Here is a 24950-nt window from a genome sequence, read left to right as displayed (position 1 = left end):
GTGGAATGGGAGATGGAAGAAAAAGAAATCAGGTGGATTCTGAAATTTTGGGAAAACTGAGAAGAAAGTGGAAGTCATTAGGAGGGCAAAGAAGGACAGGGAAAGAAGTCCTCTTATCTTGCTGTTCCTTGTAATGTAACAGGGAATTGGACAAAGGACTTTATAGTGATTGGATGGGGGAGAATTCAATATCCAAACTATCAGGGGCATAGCAACTTTGGATTTCAGGAGCGGTCCTGCACACAGTCAAATAGTGAAGCTTTGCAAGGGGTCTTCCCTTCAGAGAATCAGAGAAAGGAAGGAAAAAATTCTGAGCATCTTAGAGAGGAGGAAAGCCACTGATACAGGCCATCATGATGACGGACCAGAAACCAAAAGTCCTGGGGTCTGTTCCTAGCTCTGCCTTTGATGGCTTCTGTTACCTTCAACAGGTCACTCAGCCTCTCTGCATCCTTGTTTTTTGAGTCTTAGAAGAGTTGCAGAGCTCAGTTAAATGCATCTTGCAAAAGTTAATTAGATCTTTCAATGGAGGGTGCTAGAGAAGTGCAAATTATTACTATAATTTTCTCCATCAAGGACCACATCTGATGACCCAGTAGCGTGCTGAAGTTCTGGGTAAAGGTACAGCAAAGAAAAGAATAAAGCTGTAAACTCAATCTCACCCCCATCTTCATCTCAAGTCACAGCTTGCATTAAGTCTTTGGGAGAGTGGGGGATAACAGGTGTACAGACCAGCCTTTGCAGGAACTGCTCTTGTCCGGTGGTGAAGTAGCATAGGGATGACATTCCTATACACATACAAGTGTCCTGGCAGATGCCTTTGCCTTCCCATTTCCCAGACACGTCTTTCACCCAGGTCTGACATGAGACTTTTTCTGTAAGGAAATGCTATCAAAAATACTCCTGGCTGGCTCTCAGAGGGGTGGAGGGGCCATGTAAGTGTAATAGGTATGGGGCCACGTAGCTGGCAAAAATGATGGGACTTGTTATTTCAAGTGTGAGAAACTGCAGTGCTTCCCATTAACCTCACTTGGAGTTGCAGCTATTTTACTTGTCTGAAAACCACACTTCATATTTCCACATGCCAAAAGTGCACATAGCAGGCGTGAGCACATGGCTCGTGCGATGAGGGTGGAGGGACCCAAGGCATCTTATGGGAGAATCTGATGGAGAAGACTATGCCTCAGAAAATAGCTGCAGGTTTATTTCAGGATATGAGGGTTTCTGACAAAGTGCTCGACAAATTTACTGGCCAGTGTCCAAGTGCAGAACAAAAATGCAATAAGAAATGATTGTGCTCTCCTTCAGAGTCAGTGTTATTTCTGCACCTGCTGCCTGTTTTGTGGTGATATTATTCAAGACCTTCAGCAGCCCTAGCAAATGCACTACCAGTATTTAGATTGTTAGCTCCACAGGACAGGCACCTCCTCTCCCATAAACAGAGCAGATTGCATTGTTAGCATTAATCAAATAGAAAAAAAGCAGCCAGAAGGTGGGAAAGAGCGGCAGACTGCAGCAAGACAGCCAGTGCTGGAAAATGAATTGGCCTCGCATTTTAAACATTTGCTGAGACTGGGAGGTTTAGTTTGTCCTGCCAGTCACCCAGCCCCACAGCTCACGTCCCCCAGGCCATTCCTCCACCCCAAAGGCAGTGCATTCCTCCTGCTTCTCACTCACAGCTTTCTCCCCCAACATAGACCCATCTTCCATACGCTTATTTTATTCTTGAGCCTCCCCGAGGCCCCCTTTTCTTTTGCACCCCCTCCCCAATCCTAGTCCTCCCCCCACTTACAGGCTTCACAAAGTGTAATCCTTCCACTGCCCCTCCTGAGACCAGGCACCTCTCTGCTATGCTTCCCACCCACCATTAACCCTTTACACAGGCTTTCTCAGTTCCCCAGGTGAGGAAGGGGGATAGCCTCTGTCTCTGCAAGCACTGGAGTGGTCTGGGTCTCTAGACGGCTTCAAAATCTGAGGCTGCACCAGGTTCTGCAGTGCCATGTCAACCCTTACGATCTGTGCTTGCCAGGGCTTCTGTGCCCGGGGGGTAGCACCCAACTTTGTTCTCAGAGGGGCTGGGCAGGGAGGAGCAAGGCGTGCGTAAGAGGACTGCTTCCAGGTGAGGATGTTCTGCACTTCACTGGCCCCGGGGCCTGGCTAGGGAGGGGCCAGGCTGGAGTGAGGCAGCCCTTGTGCTCAGGTGTGCTTCCCCGCACGCTCCGCCTTCCTCTCCCCCAGGGCGAGTGCTGAAAGCTGCAGGGGAGAGGGACTGTTTCTCTGTATGCTCTGGCTGCAGACAGTGTCAGTAAAATATGCTGCAAGGCTGAACCCTTGAGATTGGCATCTGCTGGCAGGGAAGACATGGAAGTGGTAATTATTGTAATACTGGTGCTGCCTTTTGCCTTTGCGGGGCTCCTGACAGCGATTATTCCCTTCGCCCTGTGTGAAGTGTTTGACTTGTAGGGTCCATGTTATTACCTCTGCAGAGAGGTAACGGGTGTGGAGGGGATTTTAACTTGGAAGATGATCCTGGGTGCCACATCCGCTTTCTGCTGGGGTAGTGGGGGTGCCTCTTTCTGCTCCTGTGGGCATGGGGTTACAGTTCAGCAACCTGGCCAGCTCTGTGGGGTTTTTCTTTGCTAACCTGGCTAGCTCTGATAGGGGTCTGCTGAGCTGCTCCTTTCAATTGACTCAAAAGCATAGGTGGATATATGTGGGAAAGCCAGGCAGTTAATTAGCAGATGATATCTCCTGGGCTGCTCCACTGTCAATAAGAAGCTTCAGGGTGCACGTGGCAAGCTTCCAGCGGGTTGTGTTGCGTGCAGCGGGTATGGTCAGAGTGCAGCCGTGATTAAACATTTAACAACAGGAGCTTCCTTGTTAAGTCTAGATAAAGCATGGATCAAACCAATAACTTGAGCAGAGTGGAAGCCTAATCCTTTTTCTCATGTATTGTGTCCTAAGGCTACTTGCTTTTGGCCCATTGCGGGGGTGTGTGTGTGTGTGTGTGTGGTTTGTTTTTGTTGTTGTTGGGTTTTTTTTTTGTGAGTGTAACATAGCTCATTTGAATTGGGATCAGGTTTTGTGCGTTAGCAGCCCTCCAAGCCTGGCTGTCTTCTTCGTTTTGCAGAGACCCTTATCTTAGTTTTAAATTCCTCTTTGTTTCACTTTTAAGGAAGGCGCTGGTGGACTATGAGTGTATTTGCAGAGGGCAGGACAGGGGGAGCTTTTCACTCATTCCTGACTCAAACACTGGTAGATTCCTCCCGAGGGAATGCCACACATCTCTTGTTCATTTTTTTTTTTTTTTCTTCCCTGTGGTTTTGTATAGTTGCTTGCAAAGTGCATTAAGGCCATGCTTGGGCAAGCAACTCTGTGAATCATAGTTGTTGCAAGATTCTAGCAGTCCCTTTTATATATAACTTATTAAGTGAATTCTCTTCCATTGCTTCACTGGCCGCATGTATAGCTAGCTGCTGCTTACCCTGGTTTTGAAACCTTTTGTGAGATCTAAGGGGGTTGGATTTTTAACCGTATAGTGTTATAGGCCCTGATGGCTGTTGTTTCTGAAGAATGTACTGAGAGGCTCTAGTAGTACTTAAGTCTGTACCCTGCTGGACGCTGAGGATAGCCTGATGGCCCATTTGCATGCGACTGACCTTTCACATACAGGCTAAAGGTGTCAGTAATGACCCTTGACTTCACTCTGATCTGTCTGAGGCTTGGTGTGCTCTTGGTCCTGAAATGAGCTGTGTCCCCCTCCTCGGCTGACAGCAAGGATGTCTGAATCCTGCCAAGCTTCACTATTTCTAGTTCCCCTCCTTGCTCCCAGTGTTCCTGGGGAGCTCGGGGGCAGCTGCCCTGCTGCTCCTTCTTTTAAGGTTGCTCCTGTAACCAGTCTCCCCTCTTGCATCTTCTGGAGTCAGACTTTTGGATGCACCGATACTCCTTATACTTCTCCATGGAGCGCGCGGTTGATGGGGAAATGCAGCCGCTGTGTATGGCGGGTAGTCCCATCTCTTGTGCCTGGACCTGAAGCCTCCTAGCTACTCACATGCTTGATTCCCAGGGAGCCCTAAGGCTGCCACGCTGATCTTCACAGCACACACTTTGTAGGATTGTTGAAACCACCACGTGTTCCTTTCCTCCCATGCTGCCTGCATTGTTTGCTACCTTGGGTACGTGCCATAAGTTATTTCCAACTCTTTCGTATTTTCTTCATGAGGGTGAGCCAGAGGTGAATTTTGTGCTGAGCCTTGCTGTCTCATTCTCCCTAGATCTAAGCATGTCTGACATAAAAAGCCCCTTGCTCCAAGGAGCACTGGGCCTGCTCAGGCATGCTTATATTCACTTATAACCAGGAACAGAGCTCATCTCTTTTTGAATGTATTCTCATGAATAACCTGGCCAGATTTGATCCCTCTTCTAGCCCCAGCATGTACATTTTTTAGCTCTGTTTTCTGTGTATACAGAATTATAGAAAGGTCCAGCTCCTTGACTCTTACTAGGGTTAGTGACATGGGTGTGCTCCTTTTCTAAATGAAGGGAAGAAAATGGCCTGTGGCTGTAGCAAGGAGAGGGATGTCAGAAGACTTTAATAGCCATTTACACTTCCAAGAGTCCTCCTTGTTCCTAGATGCCTTGCCTGCAACGTGTGAAAGCCACCTTTCAGCAAAGGACACAGACACTTGGAGAAGTAACAGTGCAACTAGACAACCTTTCAATTAATTAAACAAAGTGCTTATAGCTGCCATTTCAAAGGAAGGGGAATAACAACCTGAGGAAAGAGGGAGACTTGTATTTGGATCCATTTTAATTAAAAGAGGCTGGTGGGAGAGAGGAGGAAAGAAGCACCATACAGAGCTATTAACTCTTGCCATCCCGCCTGCCATCAGATGGATGACGTGCGTAGGCTTGTTAAGGAGGAAAGTCTTGCTTAACATACTGAAAGCATTTAAAGAAGCAAATGCTTTTCTTCTCCATAGCTGCATACCTCAAATGGTATCGGTAAGAAACTGGGTATTACAGGAAACACCTGAAATGCAGCAAGGAGCCGTAAACAGTTCCTTTAGCTACTACGTGCTACGTTAGGCAGTGGCTGAATGCCCATGCAGCAGAAACAATGGCACTGGAGTTGGCCCGATCTTCTGTTTGGTGTAGCCGGCGTGATCTGGGATGGTTTGGAGGGAGGAGGCCGAGTTAGTTTTCTTTACCTTTCTGAACAACCTCCTTTCCCTATATTAGAGTAGACCATATTAAGACTGTCTAGCCTGGCTGCTTATACTGCATCGTGCGACCGACCTCTCATATGAAATATTATTGGAGCAATTCAAACTTCTCCTTCAGGGGTTGGTTCTTTACATCGTACACTGCTGTGTGAAAGTAATAAAGTTAGTGAAAGGGGTTATTCAAGAGAAATTGTCAGCGTTTAATAAATTGTGCAATTAAATGCAATAAACCTTCAGTGCGCTATTCATCTGCTCTGCCTTAGTGCTAAGGGCCTTAGCGTATTTTTTTTTTTTTTTTACAAATAACAAAGTTCTGTCCTAGATAATTTTTTCCAATTTCCTCATTAGGCAGCCTCTCATGAAGTCTCGCTGTTAGCTGTGCTGAACAAAACCACTAAACTAGCGCACCTAATGTAATCATGGCATTTATAAAAAGTTTTATAGAGCAGTTCAAGGACTTGTGTAGCTCACAAATTTTATTTCAGGCTTGTTCTAGTTCCGTTCAGGATTCAAAGCACAGCATTGCTGATAAGTACGGTGGTCTCCTTTATTTTTCAGCATGGACAGCAAGACGCCGGGGAAGAAATGAGGCAATTCTTAAAAACAAAAAAAAATTCACTAAACTTTGCCCACTTGAAGTCCGGTTTTACTGATTAGCTTTTAATAAAAACACTAACAATGTGAGTCAGGCCAATGAAGGAAAACTAATTGGTTTCACTTGCTACATGTGTTCTTCTTCTTGAAGAATGACAGATGATCTTATCTATCAAGATAACATACTTTTTCTTTTAATGGAGTGTATATATACGTCTAGCTATTGTTTTGGTCTCTCTGCTGAACGAGTAACAGGGGTGTGAGTCTGATGTTCAAGGAATGTGTGGCAGGGTATGGATAGATGGACATATAAATCACTTGTTTCTGCATCTTTAAGCACCTTTGATTTATAGCCCTTCAGTAGGATACAGATATACAACTGCTTCTCATTGTGTCACTGGGGTGTGGGTTAGGTGATGCCTGTAGGTAGAGAGAACTGTTTCTCACATGCTGAGAACAACGCAAAGCTGCCCCTCCTGCTAGGTTATAAAGAAAAGTACTTCTCTATGCCCTGCTCTTGGAGATTACAAAAATGTCCATCTTGGAACAAGTGCAAATTCACTCATGCTCTCTTACCTCTTGGGGCAGATCCTTCATTGGCATACACTATCATAGCTGCATGGACTTCAGCTGAGCTATGAAAATCCACATGACCTGAGGACATTCCTTCACTGTTTCCCTAAACCCCATTCAGCCGCCTTGACACAAACAAATATCCTTACAGCGATATCTAGATGAAACTTCCCTTGACCTGAAGAAACTTCTGGTTCGTGTAGTGCCCTATGCACTATTCCTCCCTTGTAAGCCACTAGTCTGTTAGTGGCTCATTTAGGGGGTTTGCTAACTTGCCGTTCTTACAACTTCTCCACTTTCTTCTTGATCAGCAGTGACTTGTACCCTTGCCTAGCTCCTCATCTCATTACTGTCCTATGATAATCTCCCATATCACCTTCGTTAACAAGTTAAGAAAATGGAGACTAGACAAAAGCAGGTGGACATGTAACTGGTTGCATCATTGTATTCAATGAGTAGCCCTAAATGGTTCAGTGTCTAGTCAGGGGAAGAGATACCAAGTGAGGTCTACCCTGGGCCTGGTATTGTACAACATCTTTGTTAATGATTTGGATGATGGGACTGAGTGCATGCTTAGCAAATTTGCAGGTGACACCAAGTTGGATGGAATTGCAGACACTCTGGAGGGCAGGACTAGGATCCAGAATGACCTGGTTTGATTATGGACCATTGCTCCAGTCTATGAGATTCAACAAAGACAACTGCAAAGTCCTGCACTAGGGATAGAATAATGATATGCACAAATACAGACTGGGGAATGGCTGGCTCAGTTGCAGCATTGCAGAGGAGGACCCAGGGGTTACGATGGTTCACAAGCAGAATATGAGCCAACAGTGTGCTCTTGTTTTAGCAAAACAAAGGGGGGGGGGAAGCCAACAGCAGACTGGGTTGTATTAACAGGAGTGTCACCTGCAAATCAAGACAAGTGATTCTTTTAGCACAAGTAAGGCCTTACTTGGAGTACTATGTTCCAGTTTTGAGTCCCATGTTTCAAGAAGGACATGGACAGTTGGAAAAGAATCCAGCACAGGATAACAAAAATGTTCAGGGGCCTGGGGCACAAGACTTATGAGAAATGGCTGAAAGAATTGGAGTCATTTAGCCTGAAGAAGACTGAGGGTAGATTTGGTAACAGTTGTCAGATACCAGATGGGCAGTTACAGAGAGGGTGGAGGTGGGCTTTTTCTCTGTGGTTGTAGGGGACAGGACTAGGAGCAATGGGCTCAAGCTGCAGCAGGGGAAATTTAGGTTGGAGATTAGGAAGAGTGGGTGTGGCTGGGGGGGGGAGGGTTCTATTTTGAACTGCCAAGCAGAAGGGTTTGTTCAAGGTTGGGTGTATGTTGCTAAAGAGCAGTCCTTGAGACGCAAGGAGCAGTGGTCTTCAGTTGTAGCAATGGAAGTTTAGGTTAGACACTAGGAAAAATTGGAAGCATAATAAAGCATTGCAACAGGTTACCTAGAGAGGTGGTAAATACCTCCAAGAATGGAGATTCCAAGACCCAGCTAGGCAAAACCTTGGCTGGGATGGTATAGTTAGGGATGGTCCTGCTTTGAGCAGGGGATTGGACTAGATCAGTGGTTCTCAACCTTGTTTGTACCAGGACCCATTTATAAACATCAGTGGCCAGTCCCAGCACCCCAGTATGTAGGGCTGCGAGTAGGTGTGAGGGGTTGGGCAGGACGGGGTATGTGCCTCCCCAGATTTGTATGGACATGGGCCTGCAGCCTGGCCAGACCAGCACAGGAAAGACCTTCCTCCATTGTCAAGCAGGTGGGTCCCAAGGCAGGAGGGTGGAGTGGGGCAGTGAGATTAGTTGCTGCTGTTGCTGTGATCCCCATGCCTGCTGAACTGCCAGCAGCCTGAGAGGTAATGGACAGGATGGGGTCCACACTGCCTTCATTTCCTCTCACCACCAGCCAACTGCTTGCGCACTGACCTACGCTACCACCATGGCCCAGCTTCTGGCAACTCGTCTTGGTGCTCCACACTGGGACCTACTCACTGGGCCAAGGAAGCGGCTCCTGCCCATGCTGGTCTGGCCAGACTGCAGCCCCTTTTCTGCATAAATCTGGGGGGGCACATGCCCCCCACTCTGTGTTATCTATGCCCCCCTTGCCCCATAGATTTACTTGCTGGGAGCTGCAGGACCTGCTCTCCATCCTGCCTGGCTGCCACGTGCATGTGTGCACATGCACATGCATATGGCATCCCTTGCATCCCCCCAGCCCCTTGCAGGCTGGAGTGCTGCCAGCCTGAAAGAGGAAACCTATGTTTTGCCACAGTCTTCTGTGACTGTTCTTGATCCTTTCAAATATCCTTGTGACACATTTTTGGGTTTTTACCCACGGGTTGAGAAACACTAAACTAGATGACCTCCTAAGGTTCCTTCCAGCCCTACTTTTCTAAGATTCCATGAATTTGTGCTGGTTTTTTGTTTTTGTTTTTTACTATGAGTGTGATCAGTCTTTGAGACAGGCTACCTAGAGAAGTTGTGGAATTTCCATCACTAGAAATTTTCAAAAGCAAATTAGACAGACACTTGGCTGGGATAGTTTTAATCGAGGATGATTCTGCTTTTAGCAGGGGGCTGGACTAGATGACCATGTGAGGTCCCTTCCAGCCCTACTTTCCTATGATCCTAAATACCTCTTCCTTCCACTGTCTTTAATGGAGTACTTGCATGGTCAGTAGCTTGTGGGACTGTGGAATGAGTGTTACCAATGACTTTCTAACATCTGCTTATTCAGGGTTTTTTTTAACCCTTTGGAGGTTGTGCTTAAGTGGGTGAGGGGCTCATACTGAAGTTGTCCATTTCAAATAAAATTTAAATGCAGGACACTATTTTTTTTTTTTTTTTTTATGCTATAGCATTTGCATATTTCTAGCAAGCCATGCAATGCTTGTTCACTTGCTGTAGGGTTATAATCTTTTTCTTTTCTAAAAAAAGCATGCAAAGACATGAGTCGTTAGAAAGGATTTGATGATAGACCTTTCATTGTGGTTTTGAGGAAAGGGTAGAAAATAATGGTCTTAAGTAGCAGCATGAGAGGTTGGATATTAGGAAGTCCTTCCTAATTACAAAACAGTTGGATACTGGAACAGACTATCTCAAGTGTGGAATATCCATGATTGGATGTTTTTGCAAGGTTAGCAAACACTGGATGAGATGGTTTCAACAGGTATGATCTGGCATGGGACAAGGGTTGGATTAGATGACTTCCTGAGGTCCTTTCCAGCCCTACTTCTTTATGAGTCTATTTCCCTACAAACAAACTGTGAACCCATTGGATACTAATAGTCTTTGCTTCCCCTTCTTCAGGAAGGCGTTAATAACTTCAAAGCGCTTCGAGCCAAATTTCAAAACAACTCCAATTTTTCAAAGGCTCTGCTACAACCAGGCAAGAGGCCTCCCACAGATTTTTTACACCCACCTTGCAGTGATGGTAAGCATGTATCCAGCCCCAAAATCCCAAGCAAGGAAGAGAAATTGGCATGCAAACAAAAGGAGGAGCAGCTTTGTTGCACTGTACACAACTCGGAGCTAACACAGTCCAAGCCTTTGGCACTGCCTCGAGCCAAGTTCAGCAATTTGCATCTGAGTAGGAAGGATGAAGATCCAAAGGATGAAGTCCTACAGGTAGCTGTTGGTGGCAATGCCCTTCCTAAAAAAGTTCCACGGAAATCCTGTCCAAACTCCTGTGTTTACCAACAGGGAACTGTTGATGCAAATTTGGAGGATGTGTCAATAAAAAGTTCCTTCCAGCATGCTCGGCAAATCTGGGAAAGTGCTGCGTCTCAGAATGATGGGAAGTGTGCGATGGTCCCCCCACGACACCGTGCAAATGGGACATGCTCTAGTGCACAGCCAGGGGCTACAAATAGTGCCACTGCAGCAGAGAGTAGCAAAATGAGTACTGCGGGCAATGGACACCAGGATTTTTCTACCCAAAAGAACGCTGCTTCACATAGTGGAGTTTCTGCACTTTCCCATGCACCATCACCACCACTCCCAGCCAGAAGACACAAAGGCGCTGAGCCAGCCTCTTCCAAAACCACTAGTGTCACTGGATTTTGCCAGCAATTTTATAACCAGCAAGATCCAAGTGAGACCCTTCTTGCCTCTGAAGGTAGGCACATCCTAACATATAGAAGATCCCAGCAATGGCTTTCTCTCTCCCCAGGGTGTTTTGAGGATTGATCGTCTGCACTCTAGTTCAGATCCACAAAAAAGCCAGAGATTGGGGTTAGTTTGGCCATGCAAATAGGGACTGTAGAACAGAAGAGGAAGCGTCCTGAGCAGCCTCTTTCCTGGTAATGTTTTGAAGTTGCCAATTTAATATCCAGTTGCCCTCTGCTGAGATTTAGGGATGCTCAAAAGTGATAATCAGGGCATAGAGCGAAAACGAGAAGTTGGCAAATTTATGTTCTCTCCAACTGAAGTGGTGGGAAGTTGGGTCAAATCCTGGGAACAGACTGAGGGAGAAAGTGTGATTTTTTTTTTTTTTTTTTAATTAATTTATTGGAATCAATTTGTCCATTGCTGCTTACCTCCCAGTAGTGCACAAATTTGATTATTATGCCTTGTTGATGTTTCACATGCCCAGCAAAAGTGAAGAGTCCAGTGAGAATATCCTGATCCTGTATAGTCCCTGTACAACTTGGAGAAAGTTCAGGTCCAAAGCAAATGTGTGTTCGCTTCAGGCGAATCTATGCATCCAGTAACCCGGCACTCATTGCACCAGAGTTTATTGCTTCTGGGCACACCGTTGGAACATGCACCTGGGATTGCAGCACACTGAGCCAGGTTGGAGCAGCCCTGGCTGGCAGAGGGATTAGGGGGTCAGCCTGCCAGCCCAGGGCTGCTCTGACCTGGCTCGCTGTGCTGTGGAGGGGCTGGCAAGGGCACAAAGGTGCTCTAGCATGGGGCCTCCTGATGGGTAGCCGCTGCACTGAAGCACCTCCGTGCCCCAGCCAGCATTTACACGTGTGCTGCTGCAGTGTAAAAAAAAAAAAAAAACTTTTGCAGCAGGATAGGACTTCTATTTACAAGTACTACCCTGCTGGAGAGTTTTAGTTTACTCCAGCCTAATGGCCCCGCACTTGTAATCGCCAAGATGTAATTAGTCTACTCCGCAGTAAAGATTTCATGTAGACGCTCCCTCCTTCAAGTGTTTGTCCTTGCTACATGGAACCCTACAGATACTAGGTAGCAAGTTAATTTGGGCAACTTTAGATTCAGTGACAGAATATTGAAAAGATTAAATCTTTGTTTACCCTGGAAAGCTCCCTTATGACCTTTCCTGAATGCATATTTGAGAGAGCAACGCAGCTACGTTTTTAGCAGATTAAAAATGTATTGGTTCAAAAAATTTAGCCCAGGATTTGATAATAAATCAAGAAAATGTGGCTGTCAAGATTGCTGGGGTCCAAACTTAACTAATTTTAGAAAAACCTGATGAAACAAGAGACAGTGAAGGGTGCTTTATTTAATGACCTGTCAGTCTTGTAGTGTGTTAAAATAGCCTCTGTATAAAAGGAATTTTAACTGGGAAGGAGATTGTGACCCTGATTGTTGGAAATGCATTTCTGGCTAATATAAACCTGCTTTGGATTTTTGCTTGAAATGAGAGTAACTAAATTTGCTTGCGGTTCTTTCAGAAACGGCATCGGAACATTTCCACCGTCACTCCGCCCCCGAAAAACAGCTTGATGTCACCGATAACAAGTTTCCCAAAATTAAGCCCCTTCCTTCTGTTGAATCTCTTGGTCCCCCTCCAGAGAAACCACAGAGACCCCCAAAAGTCAATCTCTGTAGCTCCCAGTATTCAGCATCACAGCTTGGAAGAAGCAGCAAAACTGGTAGGAGAATCCTTTTAAATTCTGGTAGAACGGGTTGAAAACTTCTGGAGTGCAATCCTTGAACATGCAGATAATGCGGCTTTATTGGAATGTAGCTACTTGATGTGCGGGTTGTTTTTTATTACTATTAATGCAAAAGTATCAATATTAAATCATAAGTTTTGTTTCTTCTTTTTTTTTTTTTTTAAATATGTTTTTGGGGGGGGGCTTTAAAACAGAGATGAAATTCCTTTAAAAAAACACAACCAAAAATCCCCAAACTTTTCACTTGAACATTGGATTTATTTATTTTTTTTGTTGGTTTCTTCCCCTACCCCCATCAGATTTGGAACACACACAGTCTGAAATATTTGGCATACCTTCAGATCAAACTCCGTTTTCCTACTAACCATTGTTGCCTAGATCAGTTGGTGCCATTGTTTTGCGGCTGACTGTAGCTGCTGACAAGTTCAGACTAGTTCCTTATAATAACTGAACTCGAGCACTCTCTCAGTATGAAATACATTTATGCACTTAAGGTTGTGGACGTATGCAATAAGATCAATAGAAAATGATGTGTTGATCTCCACTGATCTTAAAACAATTGCAGGATTACACCTCAAAAAGCAAAGTTTCAATTTCTCATTGTAAACAACTCGCTGACATTACACAGGAATATTTTTTTGGTTTGCTGATTAAGCTGCAAAACCATTATAATTTTATAGACAGTCTTAACTATTCCCAGTATTTTTGCTTGGCTCTTATCGTGTTCGACAGTCACATTTCTTAGAAAGGATTGGCAAAATGTCGGTTTCAATATGATGAGATCTATGGGCCTTTATTCTTAATGTTGGTTAACAGGATATTTATGAGACCCAAAGCTCTTGTGTATTCTGGGTTCTGACTGCCAAGTGCTTTTAATGTGACATAAGAGGTGGTGGAGAAAATGTTTGTGGATGTTTCCCTCAATAATAATAATAATACTAAACTCTAATACTGTTCGAATATTAATCTCCTGCATCACCTAGTGGTGTTGCTTGAAATTATGGCACAAAGGAAGGTGTGTACAGATAAAACTGGTCCCTGAAATTTGCATCTAAATATCCTGCCTTTTTTTAACTAGCCTTCTTTCTACGGTACTCGGTTCCAGTGAGCAGTGGGCCACTTATCCTATTTATCCCACTAAACCGTTTGACTCGAGTCCAACATTGACTATGGTAAGAGTGAAATTGTGTTTTCCAGCACAGAAATACCAAGCACGCACTTGTGTTTTGTTTGCAGCTGCTGTAGAAGAAGAATACATGACTCCTGAAAAGTAAGTATGTGAAATGGATCCAATGAGCCTGATTTTATGGGTTACAGTAAAGTAGTCGCATACCAAATAAGAAATAGATACCAAAAAAGCTCTAATCCCCTTTAAATGGTCCAAAGATGGAGTATACATGCAAGCAATATATTGCTGCTTTACAACAGGGTGCACTGACAGTGCCTTTGTCTCCCTTGTGTGCTTGTTCTGGGTATTGTGGCTTATTGCTGTGTGTGTGTGCTCTGAAACGGTGATTTTTTTTTTTTTTTAATTTTAGTTTTTTGGGGGGGGTTTGGATGGGGAAGAATTATTTTTATAACCTACAAATGCAAAGGACTAGGCTCAATCTAAGAGGTCCCTTCCAGGGCTGGCCCACATTTTCTTTGGGCCCTCTGCAAGCCATAGCTTTGGGGCCCCCTGACGCAAAGAAGGCATCAGCAGCTGGGGGAGGTGGCAAGTGCAGAGGCCGATTTTAGGGTGTACTGGGGCCCTGGGCAAGCACAAAATTGGAGGCTCCTTCCCCCCCCATGAGAGCTGGGTTGGCAGGGGAGGCTGAGGGGGACCCTGCTGGGCTGGGGGGGACATATGCCCACCACCTCTCCTTGTTCCCCACCCCCAGTACCGCCAAATGTACACATACACATGGCAGATGAGGTTCTTTGGATAAATCTGATATCTTTTGTTAGACGAAAATAATAGTTGGAAACATTTTTCTAGCAAGCTTTCAGGTTTAAAAACTCTTGATCAGGCTGAGGAAGCATCTGCAGTTGGTGTGTGCTGTTCCTGGATGGAATGAATATTAAAGAAGCCAGAGGCTCGGCTGCATGCAAGCCAGGCAGTGAAAATGTAAATTGAGGAGTCGGTGGGTTTTGTGGAATTGATCCTTAAACCACTAGTTACCAAAAGAGCGGGTTTTGTCCAAGACACTACAGACTTTCTACGAAAACTTTAAAAATGTATAGACCACCTTCCCAGCAACATCCTCCTAGCCACCATGGATGTTATCAGCTTATATACCAACATCCCACTGCCTTGCATCCAAGCCTTCCTTACATACCTACAAGAGCAAGATGGCAACTGAGTACAGACCCAAAGATATTACTGAAATGATATGTTTCATCCTTACATGCAACAATTTTGCTTTTAATAACCAACACTTCCTCCAAACCATGGGCACAGCTATGGGCACCAAAATGGCCCCATACAGTATGCCAACCTTTCTCAAAAGACCACATCATCAAACCATTACTATACTTAAGATATATCGACATCGTCATCATTTGGACTGAAAACCTGCAATCTCTGATTGAGTTCCATCAGAAATTCAGTCATCCTCATCCCTCCATCTGACTATCTCTTAAGTATTCCAGCACTAACATCTCCTTTGTAGACACAATGATCAGCATCCAGAATTAGTGAAATACAGACCACGTTATACAAGAAACCCACAGACCAACATGCATATCTGCACAGCACCAGCAATCGCCCTAAACATACCAAGAAACCGGCGATACACAGCCAAGCCCTCGGATCCCACTGAATTTGCACTGAGGAGAACACGCGGGATTGCTGCCTCACAAATCTTAAAAAGGCTTTCGTGCAGCAAGGACACTCCTCCAGAGAGAGACAGATGCACATTTGAAAGAGCCACCCAGATGTCACGTGAAGAATTGCTGCAGTGCAGAAGGAAAACCCCCATTAATCGCACACCGCTGGTTATGACATCACCCCTCCCTCGCACCTATATGGAAAATCCTCAAACAATTGCAACCCGTACTAGAAAGAGACCCAATTCTTAAAGAGATGTTTTCAGATTCACCCATCCTAGCCTTTTAAACAAGCACTGAATCTCACCAACCTCATCACCAGAAGCAAACTTCCTATGGCCCAAAACGCACCGAATGGATGCAGGCCATGCCATGAAAAGAAATGCAAAGCCTGCCAACACATCTTCGCCACCCCCACAATTCCTACACCCCATAACAGAGCCATCACTGTTCCTGGATCTTGCATCTGCACTTCCAGAAATGTTTTACATATCACATCCAGTGCACCAAATGCCCTGATGGAAAATACGTAGGAGAGACCCAACAACAACTGCGCACCAGAATGAACACGCACTGAACATCTATTTAAAGACCAGAATATCCAATTACCTGTGAAGGCACATCTCTCACAAGAAAACCACTCTCGCTCCAATATCTCAGTATTAATCCTCAAAGGGAATTCACAAAACACTTTTCACAGACAATCCTATGAACTACACTTCATCAACCTCCTGGATACAGAAAATCATGGACAAACATAGAAGAACTATAAAAATCTAGAACGCTTGGTTCCAAAATTTATACCTTTTTTTTTTTGAGACCAGCTGGGAAATGGCAAGAAAATTCTCCTTTTCTGCAAGCTTTTGGGCTCAAAGGCCTTTCATTGGGCTCTGAGAAAAGTATAGATGGTAAGAAGTCCCTCTAGGTAGGAAATAAGCTTCATTTTTGCACAAAGGGAGCTGGAGATGAAAAGTAGGGCTGTGAGAAACACTATCATTTAGTTTTGATGTCTGTTTCACCGTTTTGGAGGTACAGGGTTTCCTTTTGTCATTTTGTCTCATTTTGAAGTGTTGTCCCATTTTTGGTTTGTCAAAACTGTTTTGATGTTTTGTCCGTAGGCTTAGTTAGGGAATTGTGAAAATGCCTAAAATATTATCATTTCTTGCCTGATTTTGGCTGAAAATTGTAGGGATGGTATCCCCTTCTGAGGGCATGAAGCCTGACAAGTTTCAAGGAAATGGGTGCAGAGGTTTCTGGGGAAAATGCACCTCAAACTATTCAAAGCAAAACTCCTGACACTTGCTGAGAGTGGTAGCCTCCTTTCATCTGGGTGTGAGCCCCTGGATGAGCTCCAGATAAGAGGAGGCTTCCTCTCCCACCTGGGCCCAGCGCTAGGCATGGGCTGCACCCAGCACCGGAGAAGATTGCTGTCCCAGGCAGCAGTGGCAGCCTGAATCTCCTCTCATCCGGTGCACAGATCTGGGAGCTTGCATTCCCGGGAGGAGTCCGGCACAGCCCTGCAGCCCTCCCGCTGGTGTGGGCCCCCAGATCTGCACACTGGATGAGAGGAGGCTGCCGCCACTGCCACTGAAGCCAAGTAAGCCTGGCTTGGAAACTCAAAACATTTCAAAACTTTAGAAACGTTTCAAGTACCCCTGTTTCATTTTGAAGTTATTTTGAAGCCTTTTGTTTCATTTGTATTTGACTGTTTTGAGCTTGAAACACACTGAAGCGGTTTCGAAATGAAACGTGGTAAAATTTTGTGCAGCCCTAATGGAAAGCTGCCCCTCTGGGTCCAGCTTTTTCTTGTGATCTCCCAGCTGGTCTAATAAAAGGTATTGTTTTGGAACGGAGAGTTCTACATTTTTGTATTTCTTCTAGCCTCAGACCAACATGGCTACCAAGCACATCCCTGAAATGCGGAAGGTGCTGAATTTTATCTAATTTTTTGGATTTTAAACTATTTCGGGAAAACAAGGAAGATGTTTTGTTTGACCCTGCCTTCCATCTGACGCCTCCAGGGGAGGAATTTTACCTAATCTACATACCAAAGAGCAACTCAGCACAACTCTCAAAGACACAGCTACTGAGTACATCTCTGGACTAAATGTAGACATTGGATTTATGACACACTAACCTGCCTGACAGCTGACTCTCGAAGTACCTCTCCACTTTTCCCTGCTACGTTTATTCCCCCTACTCGCAGCCTGCCTCTCACCCACTGGCTTCTCAGTTCACATCTTCGCTGACTGCCCTTCCTAGTGGAGCCCAGCCTCTGCCTCTTTACTATTCATTCCATCCAGGAAGAGCACGCACCTACTGCAGGTGCTTTCCCAGCCTGACCAATGGCCTTCAAGCCCAAAAACTTGCTAAGAAAAATGTTTCTAAGTCTTTAGTTGGTGTAATGAAACGTTATACAGACCATCCCACCCCCACCCCATGCACAGACAGCCCGCTGCCCTTCCTCCTCCCCTTACACTCGCGTGCAGGGAGCTGCTGCCCAGCCATCCTGAGCAGCCCTGCAGGTGCAGAGGGCCAGGCTGGGCTGGGCTTGTCCCGGAGGGGAGCAGGTAAAGCAGGGCTCTCCCAACCTGGCTCAGCACCACCTGGCCCACGGGCATGGCGGGGCACTTCAGACGAGACTCGAGCCCTGCCTGTTGGAGGAGGGCACTTCCAGCTGCCGGGGAAGCAAATGTGAAAGCCGCAGTTTTAAACCTGGCGCTGAAAACGAGCGAGGAGTTTAAAACTGCAGCTTTCACTTCCCTGCTGGGGAGGATGCTGGCTGCGTGGGGCCCCTTGCGGCCGCAATTTTTGCATGCGTGGATGGGCCAGCCCTGGTCCCTTCTACTCCTATATTCCTATATACGTTCCATAACTTAAGTTCCTGTATTTAAAGTGCCTAGAAATAATCCCTCTAAAGCAAGAGCTTGCTGGAATGTGCAAGTCGGTCACTAAATGACTTTTTTTTTTTTTTTTCTCTCTAATTGGAGAAGCTATGCTACTTAAGCCTAAGCTGCCTTGTATGGCTGAAGGGAGCTAGGTCTCTTTGCCTATTTGAATTCAGCCCGGAGGGCCTCTAAGCAGGTGTTTCTCATTGCCAATGGGAGCTGAGTTAATGAATCTAGTTTGGTTCATGGCAGACGTGCACAACCCAAACGGGCCGGTCTTGCAGCAGCCACACAGAGCTCCATGTGGGGATAATTTCACCTTGCTTCTTGACATGGTAAATTACATTATGCACTGTGGTACTGGATCCTGCTATAGCTGTGGTCTATTTCCTAGCACAAGAGCTAGGTTTTTTGTTAAGGGTTTTTTTTTGTCTTAAAGCTATCTCCTGGGTACGCTACGCTACAGTCTGTAGACATGCCTCTTTTGAATGGTTTGATATTCATCTACCCTTTCCCTAGGCAAGGTACAAGTGAAAAAGCAGACATCCAGATCTTGTTCAGTTTCCCAGAAGCTTAAACCTAAAAATAAGCAGAAGGAAGTTGCAAAATGCCAATCTGTAGACTGTCATGAGGTGGTGATGAGAGAGATTTGAACCTGGGAGACTTGGTTTCATAGTGCGGGAATTAACCTTGACAAAAAGCAAGCTGTAAACGTTGCCTCTGGGCCAGGAGCCCTCCCTCGTCTCTCTCCTTTTTTTCTGGGCTTGATAAACAGTACTGAAAGGCTGGACGTTAGCTGGTTCTTGCTGGTGTACCTTCATTTCGCCTGCAGCAAATGCTCCGCTACACACTTCCTGATCTGTTTCAAAGCAGGTTATTCACCGTTCACCACCCACATGCTGTGCGCGTTGCTCCTTGATTCCTGCCTTCTTCAGCCTGACGTGTTGGAAGTGAAATGTTTTGAGAAGTGTTGCTGAAACAAAGGCGTAGCATGAGGCACCGGTGCTGGGGGCCTTGTTTTGCAGTGTCAACCGAAGAGGGTTTTGGTCTCGCTTGTTTATGGAGCAAGCACAGATTTGGGCTGCACCTGCCCGCCTCCCACCTACCACTTTTTCTCTCCTCTTGTACCTTTGTTTATGCTTTACAGCAGGATTTGTTAGTAGTCTAAACTAGGTAGGCAGGTGATGTGGTATAACAAGCTCAACTTTCGACTGGGATCTGGGCGCACGCAGCTCCAATTCAATAAATAACGAGATGACTTTTTCAAGGGGTGGGAGGAGAAACAAAAGGATTAAAGGTCTGGTGTAGCCTTAATTAATGGCCCTTATTTAGCCGTTGGTGTGGGTGCGCTGGAGATGACCTTTCAGCGATGTGACCTTCAGCTCTTTTATGATGCATGCATTCAAAGTATATTCTGACTTCCATGTTTCGGCACTAAAGCAGCAATGCCACTAACTAAATTGGGGCAGACAAGGTCTTGATTCCTCCCAGACAAAAAAAGAGAGAGACTGGGATGTGGAGCATGGCAGGAAGAGACAAGACTGCAAAAGTTAGGACATGTCCAAATTGTTAGGACATGAATTCTGATTACTTCTGCACCTACATGCTGATACGGTTGTTTTGTTACATGATTATATACTGTCTGTCATCCCCATCCTCCTCACAGGATGCTTGTCTCACTTGGCACAGTTTGTATTTTTTGTAATTATTCAAGGATCTTATGCAAATGTACTGTAGCTGACAAGCCAATCGGCAATTAAAGTGCACGATAAACAATGATGAAACTAAATCAACTAATAACAAACAATCCGTTGTGATTATTCTGCTTCTGGACTGGGAGCTTGGAACTGTTCAAAAGGTGTTCAATTCTTGTGTGAACAGAACAGACCCACATCCATCCTAATACTTACTTTGCTTTGCATGGAAACCTTTGTATAAACAAGAACTCCATCGAAATAAATATGCATGGATGGATAGGTGGGAAGGAGATGGCGAAAGTAAAAAGATTTGCACAAGTTAAGGTAACTTCCCGTTTGTGCTGGTAACAGACATCATTGTAGTTTTCCGTCCTTTTTACAGTAAATGCTCAGTGCGTTCCAAACCAGTTTATAAATTAACTCGGGCTCTGCGGAGAAGCCAAGCTGGAAGAGACTGCTTCTTCACTTGCCCCACTGTACTCTGGTAACATGGCTGTTGTGTATTCAAATGAGGGTGGCCCAATTGCTCATCTTTGCTGTAACGTGCTATCTTGAAGTAATTTTTAATGGTGTTTTTTTTAGTGAAGAGTGGTAGTTTTTACAGTGGGTCATTTGTTAAACATGTTAACAGCACTATTAATTGCATGATTTGTGTAACATTGGGTGAGGTTAATCCCAACTTAAAAGGCCACTGAGTTGGACTTTGTGCAGCTAGAAAGGAGGGTACTGAAAGGAGGGTAGAAATGTGCTGTCACCCCAGCCTGTAATCTGTAGATACAAGGCAGGCACACAGGCCCTGCACAGGGTTGAATCCAGCCCAGCTGGAATAAGGTCTTTGGCCCCTTTTATGTTGCTGCTGATCTGTGTGATGAGGGATCCCTTAGCCGTCCTCTGTTGCTTGTCCCTGGCTAACCTGGATGCAGGGGATGCAAAGAGCTTTTGCACAAGGATTTAAAGGATTGGAGATTCCCTCTACATTGATGCTTTCTCTTTTCATGGCTTCGCCACAGTTCAGAGCATATCTATTGAGAGATAAGGGACTACAGAAGGGCTAATACCATCATGTCTAGAGTCCTCATACAATGGGGTGCCGCATCAAGTTTTTTTCCCTTGCCTCTGAAATCTAGCTGCACTTCTGATCACGATAACTTAGAGGTGAAGGATGTCACTAGTTGCAAGCCATCTGAACCCTTTCTTAATGCATCCCTTGGGTATTGAGTTTCTTGTCATTTAATTCTTCTGGGGCAGAATCGCACTATATGGTCACTCTCTTGGGGTCTCATTAATGTTTTTTGCACCCAAATGCAACTACGTAACTGCAGTTCTGGGCACTTGTGCATAGTTTGCAATTTGGCATTGTCCAGACTAGCCCATGGATCATGCTTAGTAGAGCTGTGCCCTGTCTGGGAAATTGCTCAGGGGAAGCAGGATTGCCTGCCTCTAACTATTGGGCAAGAATCAAAGCATTACCCAGCCCCCTCTCCATCCACTTGAAGCTGGCCCAATGGGCAGGCAAGAGAGGAGATGCAGAAGGAAGAAAAAAAGCCAGATGATGTGTGGATCCCTTGGAAGGAACAAGGCTCTGAGACCCCTGACCCCACTGGGCCCTTGATCCCACTGATGCAGAAACTTTCCCAGTACTGCTTATCCATGTTATCCAGTGAGCATTAAATGCAAGCTGTGCTGGGCCACCTGTCCACTCAATAGAGAAGTGTACATGACCGTCTGCACTGTGCGCTTCAAAGGTACCGAATGCAAAACCTTGCTAGATAATTTCATATGCTCCCAAGTGGAAAAAGTACAATTTCTTAAATGGCCCCATGCAGAGAGAATCAGCTGAGACTAGCTGGAATCTCACTTTGACATATTTTGTGTTTCCCAAACACTAAATATCTATTGTTCAGTGCTTATAGTCAAGTTCAGGTGAGTTGCTGAAGCCTCCAACACCGGCTGTGCCGCACCCTTGAACCTTCAATTTGTAGGAACCCAAACAAAGTATTCATGCTTTAAGGAGGCGTGCAAGCGAAAACAGAGATCTGCGCTAAAGACTCGTCCCATCAATGCACAAGGGATTTCCCTGAACTCGCAGAAAGGCCCAGTGTGCCTTGACAATGGGCAGGTGGCATGAAGTGTCAGTGATTTATTTGCTCCTGTGACTTGTGGTCAGGAAGGGAGATGTGGTTCCTGTGTGCCAGGTGTAAGGCTGAATGTCTCTAGTGCAGTGTTTCTCAACCTCGCTAGACTCGAGACACCCCCTTGGAAAATGCCAGCTCTTAGCTTTCTTTCATTTTTTGTGAGTGTGTGTGTGGAAACATAAGAGAAACTCTTCTGTTGCACAGAACTCGGAAAGGCCGTGGCAGGTCAAAGTGTTTTTGACCCTGTATTCCTATTTGAAATTTCTGGGTTTCTCTTGCCAAGATGTTTGCACATGTAACAGTGCCAATATCTTGGCACCTTTAAAAGGATCCTGTGGTGCCCTGAGGGACCACTACATCCTGGTTGAGAAACACTGTCCTAATGGCTTCTGCCATCTAATTGGTGCTGGTCAGAAATTTTCCCAAAACTATTTTTGAAAGAAAATAAGTTGCTTGGAGTTCTGGTTTTTTCCTCTCTGAAATTTTCAGGGATTTTTTTTTTTCTCCACACTGGGGAAAGGAGTACAAATATTTTGACTTGCTCCTATAGTGGTTTATAAAAGTTGTAACCCAGCCAGCAAACTCCTAGGGCAACAGAGAGAGTGAAACTACACCTTTCCTAATGCACCAGAGAGGCATTCCCACTGTGCATGGCTTTCTCTTCCTAAAAGGGGAGACCGTAGTGAATCGTAGGAAACCTTTACGAATCAGTGAGCCTGGCCTTCTAGACACAGAGGCAAACTCAAAATAAGTGAGCTACAGATTCCATGAGGCAAGATAGCAGCATTGCCAAATTAAAGCCTTTCTCGTTTTGTCCAGGGTTTTTTCATGTTTGAATAAAAACATAAATAAACATAAACCCAGATCCTCCTGTTGAATGAAAACCGTATTTTGCCAAGCTCTGCGTTTGGGCTCCCGCTGTGCTTAAGTTCAAACTGACCCCAGAAGCGGGAAGAGGAGATGTGGGGTGGGTGGATGGCTACTTCATTAAAGACTAATGCTCTGTGGTAGGATTGACCAGGGCTCTGGCTCAGGGGTTAATGAGGGTTTAGGACAAATGCTGAGACCTCTTGATGACGGTAAAAGTTCTCGGTTACAGTTCATGTCAAGCAGGCTATCAGTGGCTGCTTCAGGGGCATCTATTTCAAGATTAAATATTTTGTGGGACCTTTGAAAACTATCCTTTTCCTCCCACCGATCATTTCCTTAGTACTGCCTTTGAGGAATCGCATGATTATGAAGACACCATATCCTACCTGAAGCCATGTGGAACTGAAGCGAGCTCATGTGCCATTCAAGGTATTGCTAATTGCAAGTTTCTTAAGCCAAGTCATATGCATAGTATATGGGATGTACTTTTTAAAACAGAACCATTACTTAACTGTTAGATGCTTAGTCTCATGTTGGAACTGCTCTTTGTCACCTGCTTGCCATATTTGTGGCTAGCTGCTCTGCCATGACCAGCAAAATGCCGGCTTGAGGGCAAATCTGAAAGCGGTGGAGTTGGCGGATTATGGTGGGGTGAAGTGCACTGGGAAAAATTTGCATTAATCCTACCCCTGTGGTAATGCCCAGGTGAAAAGAGAAGAGATGATGTTAACTTGGTCCTCAACCTCTTCTGTGGCGTTTCCTTTCCCATACATGCATCTTTCCCCTGTGCCTGGCACAGTAGCCAGCCAGAATCCCTCCTTGACAACTCTTTCAGTTCTGGTTCCTATTCAGCAAGCTTTCCCTTATGTGCATATTCAACCCCCCCCCCCCACTCACTTTCTGCTGATTCGATCCTCATTGTATCTGAACATAATACTACCTATTTGCTCAGGGCTGTGAGTGGGACAACTTGAGGCCTGAGAGCCCTCGGGGTGGTAGGTGTTGATATTGTAGGCCGAAAAGCACCTGGAGCAACTGGCCTTTTGAAGAGTCTGTCCCTAGGTAGCCTAGGTCCTAAATTAAATAGACCCATTACATTTAGTCACAGCTAGTTTTGCAGCCTTTAGTTCAAGGCCTTTAAGACAGTATATATTCTGAATGTGCCAAAAGCAGTAATTGTTAACAATTCTTTATTCTAGCACCTTCAACAGAAGCCAAAGAAAATGACAAGGTAGGTCTACTGAAACCCAAAATAACAGATAAACCTTCCAAGATTTCATGTTTAACTTGTCTTTAATGCTTTGGAAATGCCATATTACTCTAATACAAGATGAATTTTCCCACCTTCCTACCCCAATTGGCACGAGGGGGAAAAGCACCTCATCACATACAAGTAAACCTTGTTAAATACTTTGTCTATCATTAAACTACTGCCAAAAGTAGCATGTGCTCAGCAATGGACCCCAACTGTGAGATTGATTGCAAGTAACCCTGAGCATGACTATAAAACATTTGGTTCACAATGGGCAAAATGCTGATGGGAACCTACTACAAGGTTCGGTTAGTGTAGCCCATCTGAATAGGACATCTAGCAGTGCACGTTAAGCACAGTCCCCCTCACCACTGGCTTTTTAAAGTCATGGTGAGTCACTACATTGCAAACATTTTGACAACTTCTTCTCTCCTACAGCTGAGCTGTGGCTTTCTTTCTTTTCCATTGCCAATGATTTGTGTTTCTTCACCAGCCTCCAATGCCTGGCAAACATCACCAAACAGGGCCCCAACCAGTTCATCCAGAATCCCTCTGTTGCCCCCTCTCTCAGCCTGTCCCATATGATTACTGTCTCCCTGCCATTTATGAAGTGAAGCCAGGCCAGGTTGCCCTTTTGTCTCATTTGCACAAACTTTTTTGGAGCATCCCAGGACTTGTGACAAGAGCACCCAGTTCCAGTTGTAAGTGGGGAGCTAATTAGCACATGGATCCTTATGAAGTAACTGTGCTAAAACTTGCAGCAGTTTACAAAAAAGGTAGCATGCATCAATTCTAGATGAGCTAAGTCTATGGGTACTATATGCAAACTGCAGCAGCAATGTTTAATTTCAAGGTCACTTTTTTCAAATTTGCTCTTGACTTCCATGTGCTCAGGGAGAGAAAGGTCTGACAGTAAGGAGAGAGGGAAGGGGCTGCTGGGAGAAGGTGTGTGTGGAGGGGGCGGAAGCAGAGGGCAAAGGGTCTCCCTGAGCCCCAAGATTTATTTTCCCTACTACAGCAG

The 24950-nt window shown here is 45.2% G+C and overlaps 1 protein-coding gene across 1 annotated transcript in view; it reads left to right on the top strand.

Annotated features, from left to right (window-relative positions):
* The first annotated feature begins 2243 nt into the window (after nucleotides 1-2243).
* FYB2 (FYN binding protein 2) overlaps nucleotides 2244-24950 on the top strand; it is a 45656-nt gene continuing 22949 nt past the window's right edge. Inside the window, exons 1-6 of the mRNA XM_090048638.1 lie at nucleotides 2244-2370; nucleotides 9716-10523; nucleotides 12055-12255; nucleotides 13516-13549; nucleotides 23018-23106; nucleotides 23877-23908. Of these exons, the coding sequence (XP_089904764.1) occupies nucleotides 2362-2370; nucleotides 9716-10523; nucleotides 12055-12255; nucleotides 13516-13549; nucleotides 23018-23106; nucleotides 23877-23908 (1173 nt within the window). The 5' untranslated portion in view covers nucleotides 2244-2361. The remainder of the gene's footprint in view (nucleotides 2371-9715; nucleotides 10524-12054; nucleotides 12256-13515; nucleotides 13550-23017; nucleotides 23107-23876; nucleotides 23909-24950) is intronic.

The sequence above is a fragment of the Crocodylus siamensis genome, chromosome 5 (assembly GCF_052110815.1).
Source record: "Crocodylus siamensis isolate JL-2025a chromosome 5, ASM5211081v1, whole genome shotgun sequence".
Lineage (NCBI taxonomy): Eukaryota > Metazoa > Chordata > Crocodylia > Crocodylidae > Crocodylus > Crocodylus siamensis.
The sequence above is the reverse complement of the archived record's forward strand: the minus strand, read 5'-3'. Positions and strand labels throughout refer to the sequence as shown.